The sequence below is a fragment of the Lagopus muta genome, chromosome 8 (genome assembly GCF_023343835.1).
Source record: "Lagopus muta isolate bLagMut1 chromosome 8, bLagMut1 primary, whole genome shotgun sequence".
Lineage (NCBI taxonomy): Eukaryota > Metazoa > Chordata > Aves > Galliformes > Phasianidae > Lagopus > Lagopus muta.
In genome coordinates this window covers 18,037,675-18,043,769 of record NC_064440.1, presented here as the reverse complement: position 1 = coordinate 18,043,769, position 6,095 = coordinate 18,037,675, and the positions used below count along the sequence as shown (strand labels likewise).

The window sequence follows — 6,095 nt, the reverse complement described above, 5'->3', positions numbered from 1 at the left end:
TTTTTTTCCCCCTACTCTCACAGTGATGTTAACAAAATTAATGAGGCTATTGCTGATCAAGTAGCAGTCTTCATCCAGCGCTTAACCACCTTTGTGTTTGGATTCCTACTGGGATTTGTCAGTGGGTGGAAATTGACTCTGGTTATCATTGCAGTCAGTCCCCTCATTGGGATTGGAGCAGCTGTCTATGGCTTGGTAAGTGCATAGTGTGAGGTTCACTCTCATGAGGTGCTGTTGTGTTTTAAGCCTGCAGGTGGTTAAGCACCACACAGTTGTTTGCTCACTCTCCCGCTTCCCAGTGGGATGGAGGAGAGAATCAGGGAAAAAAAAGAAAAAAGAACTTGTGGGTTGAGGTTGAACTATTTACTAAGATAGACAAAAGGAAAAGGATAATAATTATAATAATTATACTACTAATAATATTATAATAATTATGACTGTATATATGTATGTGAGTGTAAATAACAAGTGATGCAGAAGCAGTGCTCACCACCCCCTGACTGAGGCCCGCCTCACCCTCTGAGCAGCGGAAGAGAGGTGAATTCCCACACCATTCGAAACTCCTTCCACTTGATGTCATATGGTATGGAATATCCCTTTGGCCAGTTTGAGTCTGTTGTCCTAATTCTGTGCTCTCCCAGCTCCTTGGGCCCTTTGCTGAGAATGGCCTTGGTTCTGTACAACACTGCTTAGCAGCAGCTACAAACACCAGTGTGGTGTTTTTCTCCTAGAACAAAAGCATAGCATCATACCAGGCACTCTGAGGAAAAAAATTACATCCCAGATGAAACTAAGACAGGTACATTGAACAGGGAAGGTCATGCCATGGAGCTAGGGCGAATGCTGGTACCTTTTAAAGTCAAGAGAGTCAGATTCTGGTCATGGCAGAACTGATCAGTTCTATGATTTTGCGATGTGTGTGTGCTAGGGAGGAGCTTCACTCCTACTTCACTTATTCTCATTCCCAGAATCTAATATCCAGCATCTAAGACAGGAACATAAGCATTGTTTCTGTGGGGGCATGTGCAGGGATAGTGGGGTTGCTGGGATTAGAACAGGCCTGCAGCATCTGTCTATTATTCCATGCTGGATTTAAATGGTTATTAGACTTGAGACTTAGTTTTTCCACCTAAGGTTTTAGAGATGACCCAGTCCTGGAGCTCTAAAACAGTTCAAAACAGCTGCTCAGACTCACCTCAAGATATCCCTACTCCTGGCAACTACTGTGTCTTTTCCCGGTCATTCTGGTTCTGCTTCTCCACCCACACCCTGTACCTCCCTGTGACTGTGCAGAGGAGCCAGGTGGAAGAGGGGAATCACAGGATCCTATGCCTTATCATCTCTTTTCCCTTCCTCAGCAGTTCCTGCTCCTGCTGCACATTCTCATGCTCTTCAGTTGGCTTCAGCCCCCTGTCTAGCTATCTCTCTTCTTCCACGTAGGAACAGTTGCTGTCATTTTGCTATCAGCATTCTGGCCTAACTGTGACAAATTTTGTTTCTTCCTGCTCTCCTTTTGCTGTCTGCTGGCTGCAAAGAAGATGATATGAATGATGACTCAGTATAAAGTGGAAGAGCAATGTTCTGGCAGGGAAAAAAATCAACTCCAGAATGCATCTTTCCTTCGTTTGCAATTTATTTCTGACCTCATTCCCTTTATGCTTTGTCATTTTCCCCATTTCAGTTCTTTCTCTGTCCCCATGTCTTTCACATACCCACACTTAAGTCTTTCCTCTTTGTGAACCTTAGCTCAAGTTTTAGTTTTTTATCACAAAGAAAACTGACTTAACATCAGTTTAGCATGGTTTCATCTCAGAAAGTGACTAACAGATGCTTAGGGTAGAGTATTTGAAGAACAAAAACAAATAATGACATTACAATTTCCAGGAACATTTAATTCTTGAACTAATATGGTATGTTTACATATAACATTCAACGTGAGCACTTTTTGAGCCCAAGTAAGCTTTCAGCATCCAGTGTGCTCTAAGGTGCTGTGCCCAAGAGACGAAGCATAGTGATGGGCTACATGTATTTTCTTTCTCCCCCATTAGTACCATTACCTGTTCTTCCTGAAGCTAGCTCTGCTACGCTGGCTAAACTGCTGCTCTTCCTGCTGATCCTACCCCTCCTGCCATGATGGACACACGCATGATCATTCTATGATCTGCTAAAATGCAGCTAGCAAGGGAGAGAGAGAGGAAGGGAGGGACAGCATTTGTTGTCTGCTGCTCTTTCTAGGTATTTGAAGCAGAGCTGTTGGGATAATTGTTAGACAAAACGCATGCTACAGAAATATATGTCCTAACACTAGAAGACAAACTTTTGAATGAGCAGTGAGTCCGGTGGCAGGAACAGGGGAGGTGACCTCATGCAGCACTGTGTGATGGTCAGAGCTGCTTATCATGGTCAGGTGTAATTTCCTGTGGTTTTACAGGCTGTGGCAAAACTGACAGGCCGAGAACTGAAGGCTTATGCAAAAGCTGGGGCTGTGGCTGATGAAGTGCTCTCATCCATCAGAACAGTAGCTGCTTTTGGTGGCGAGAAGAAAGAAGTTGAGAGGTTTGTTCAGACAAATTGTCAAGAATCTCTGCATTCTTTCTCCTGTAGAAACGTGACCGTAGCAATTAGTCTTAGAGTTTTGAAACAACAGCCATCTGTTAGTTTTGAGAATTATATGCATTTATGTTGCAGAAATCTAGTTTTCAAGTAACATTCTTATGCAAAATCTGTTCATAATGCAATTGGTGAAGCAGAACATAAGTAATACTATCTTCAAGCCATTCTCCTTTGTAGGAACTTATTGTTGAACTTTGCTGCACATCTGAAAATCTTGTGTACTTTCAAGATAAGTAAGAATAGTATTTATAGAGTACCATAGCTCCCACAAAGACCTCAATTTATTGTGCCCGCTGTAAATGAGGAATGTTAGCATGATTTAAAAAATGGTTGGATTGGGAAAGAGAACTTTAATTTCATTTTCTTGCTGTTTGTTCGTATTAATTTTGCTGTCAAGTTCATTTCATTCAGTTTTATTTTTATGTCTTTTTACAGATATGATAAGAATTTAGTGTATGCTCAACATTGGGGAATCAGAAAAGGAATAATAATGGGATTATTCACTGGTTACATGTGGTTTGTAATCTTCCTGTGTTATGCATTAGCCTTTTGGTATGGCTCTAAACTTGTCCTTGAAGATGATGAATATTCACCCGGCACTCTTCTACAGGTACCCATGCAACTTTTTTCTTGACTGTTTCTTAAAGGATTAATTCTGGGACGTAGTATTTTCATATCTGTTTACTTATAAATAAAGTCATTACTCATTATATGCATGAAAGTAGATAATATACCAGAATAAGATTTTTAAAAATCTGTATTTACTTAAAATGCCTCCTAGTGTGCTCTGATCAGAATAATGTGCCTGATGCCATGGCCTGAAACTAGCTTTCCCATAGTGTGGGCTGGCATGTGGCTTCTACGGTAGTGCCATCTCAGGAGAGCTTTTATTTTGTTGATAAAGGTCAAAACATTGTGATAACGAAGAACCCAACCAAAGAAAATTTTATCAAATCTAACCTCTCTCATGGTTCCAGGTCTTTTGAAGCACCATTTCTATTGTAGATTTCCCATACAGTGCCATAGATAAGCAACTTGTAAATACGTACGCTATCAAGACACATGTACCTACGCCTCCTGTATTTTAATACCAAAAAAAAAAAAAAAAAAGGCAGCATATTAATCTCCTGGTGGTCTTTTGCACAGTTGCTGTTTAACACATCGATGACATAAATGCAATAAAGCCAGCATCTATAGATGTCTCGGTTGTTCACTTAAAACCAAGGCTGCCCAAGTATCAAGCTCTGGTCCAGAACCAGAGTAATTTTCTTCTGAACCTTGATATGTCCCAAGTGTTCTGATCAGACATCTGTTTCTGATTCTTCTCTACCAATTGCCCAACATAAGAGCTCTCTACCACCAGCAGCCTACATGCAAAACTTCCTGTTAAGTGAAGCTTGGTAATTTATTTTGAGGACATAGTAAAATTGAGTCATTCTGTTCAAGGAAGATGTCCCTCACAGGAAATCATTTGCACCTCCTCTTGACACCAGTGATGATACAACATAGTGCTGTAAAAAAGTTATTTCCTTGCCTTGTACACAACTATAGTTCAGTGCTTTCTAATGAAAAATAGCAAAGAGAGGGGAGCTGCCCAGTAGCTGAAAAATGGAAGCTGTAAACTGAAAGGTTATTTATTATCCTCCCCTTTCTCTTTCTTGCCAGTCATCTTTCTTCTACTTCATGTTTTCAACCATACCCTGGAGGTCTGGAGTGAGGGAGATATATGTAGAAAATGTTTAAAGATTATTTTCCTAGTCCCTTAAAAAAGCGTTGTGCATCAACGATTCTGGTGCCTTTAGATACACTAAGAAAGTCCTTGCCTTTTTCTTCTAATCAAAGCTACAGAAGCTGTTCTCCTGTTCTTGATGGATTCTGACATGCATGTAATCTACTTCCCTTGGGACTCATCCACACTAAGAAGTTATTTTGCAGTATGAATTTATACATGATCTGCATACCACCATATAGATGTTTGCAGAGTACAGCCTTTATACAGTAGATTCTTTCATTTCAGCCAGTCTAGTAAACACCAGTGTGCTTCAAAGTAGGACTGAGTCCTGTGTGATTTTATTTCTTTCTTAACAGTAGCATTGTTTTATATAACTTCTGCTTGTATCTTGGCTACTGTCTGTTGAATTCAAAAGACTAGCTGAGTTATAACCTGGACAGGTGTGAAAAGGGGGCCCACAAGGCCGTAATGAGATTCAACAAGGCCAAGAGCAAGGTATTGCACTTTGGTCATGGCAATCCTGGATAAGTGTACTGACTGGGAGGGAGAAAAACTCACTGAGAGCAGCCTTGCAGAGATGGACCTGAGGGTCCTTCTTGGGCGCATGAAAAGATTGATGCGAGCCAGCAGTGTGCACTTGCAGCTTAAAAGGCAAACTGGGTGGGGCCAGCAGGACAGGAGAGGCAGTTATCACCCTCTACTCTGCCCATGTGAAATGCCACCTGGAATACTGTGTCCAGACCTTGTGACTCCCAGTATAAGAAAGATGTGGAGCTTTTGAAGAGAATCCAGAGGAGGGGCCACAAGGATACTCAGAAGGCTGAGCACCTCTCCTACAAAGACTGGCTGAGGCAGCTGGACTTGTTCAGTCTGGAGAAGAGAAGGCTGTGGGGAGACCTCTTTGTGGTCTTCCAGTATTTAAAAGGAGATTCTAAGATGTATTTGTTTGCCTTTTTTTGTGTGCTAATTATAGTCGTGGTGAATCACTGTAGATCAGTTGATGCACAAGAACTCATTAATCCATTTTAGTTTGATTTGCCTGCCTAAGTTCTGGATTGTAATAAAAACCTGATGTCAGATTTTCTTAAGTTCTTCTTCCACTTCTACAGGTTTTCTTTGGTGTTTTAGTAGGAGCTTTAAATCTCGGTCAAGCATCTCCCTGCCTGGAAGCCTTTGCCACTGGACGCGGGGCTGCAGCAAACATTTTTGAGACAATAGATAGAGTAAGTAATACATTCCTAAGCTGTGTCACTGGTGGAAAGAAAAATAAGTAAGTCTCAAACAGAAGTAGTTTGTCTGCAGTGTAGACTAGGAAAAATGAGAGCAATTAAAGAAAAATTAGATGTGGGATAGAAAGGTTGATTGGCATGCACACATCCTTAGAGAGGGTGTTGAACAGATTCCTTAACTGTCCTGTTTCTGAGAAATGAAGCTTTACCTCAGCTACTGCTGTTTCTTACTTCCATACCTCCTTGCACACAGTTATTGATCGGTGCTGGAGCACAAAAAGTGTACAGGCAGGAAGCAACAGTTGCCTTACAGTCAGATTTTCAGCAGGTACCTACCTCACTGTCATCACATAGTGTGAAATGTGATCCTGTTGGCATTTGCCAGTAGGAGTCTCTGTCACTCTGGGTCACCCATCCTATAGCTATCCAAAATTAAAATGGCACCCAGTGAGCACAGGGAGAGGTCTCACAGCCTTCAAAAAAGTTAATTGCAGTATTCTCTGTACGGATGTGTATTTGAA

The 6,095-nt window shown here is 41.3% G+C and overlaps 1 protein-coding gene across 5 annotated transcripts in view; it reads left to right on the top strand.

Moving 5' to 3' along the window:
* The window catches only part of ABCB11 (ATP binding cassette subfamily B member 11), a 60,363-nt gene that overhangs the window by 31,716 nt on the left and 22,552 nt on the right, over positions 1-6,095 (top strand). For all 5 annotated transcript variants that reach the window (XM_048953639.1, XM_048953638.1, XM_048953640.1 and 2 more), the window contains 4 exons: positions 24-195; positions 2,432-2,556; positions 3,049-3,223; positions 5,455-5,568. In XM_048953639.1, the coding sequence (XP_048809596.1) occupies positions 24-195; positions 2,432-2,556; positions 3,049-3,223; positions 5,455-5,568 (586 nt within the window). The remainder of the gene's footprint in view (positions 1-23; positions 196-2,431; positions 2,557-3,048; positions 3,224-5,454; positions 5,569-6,095) is intronic.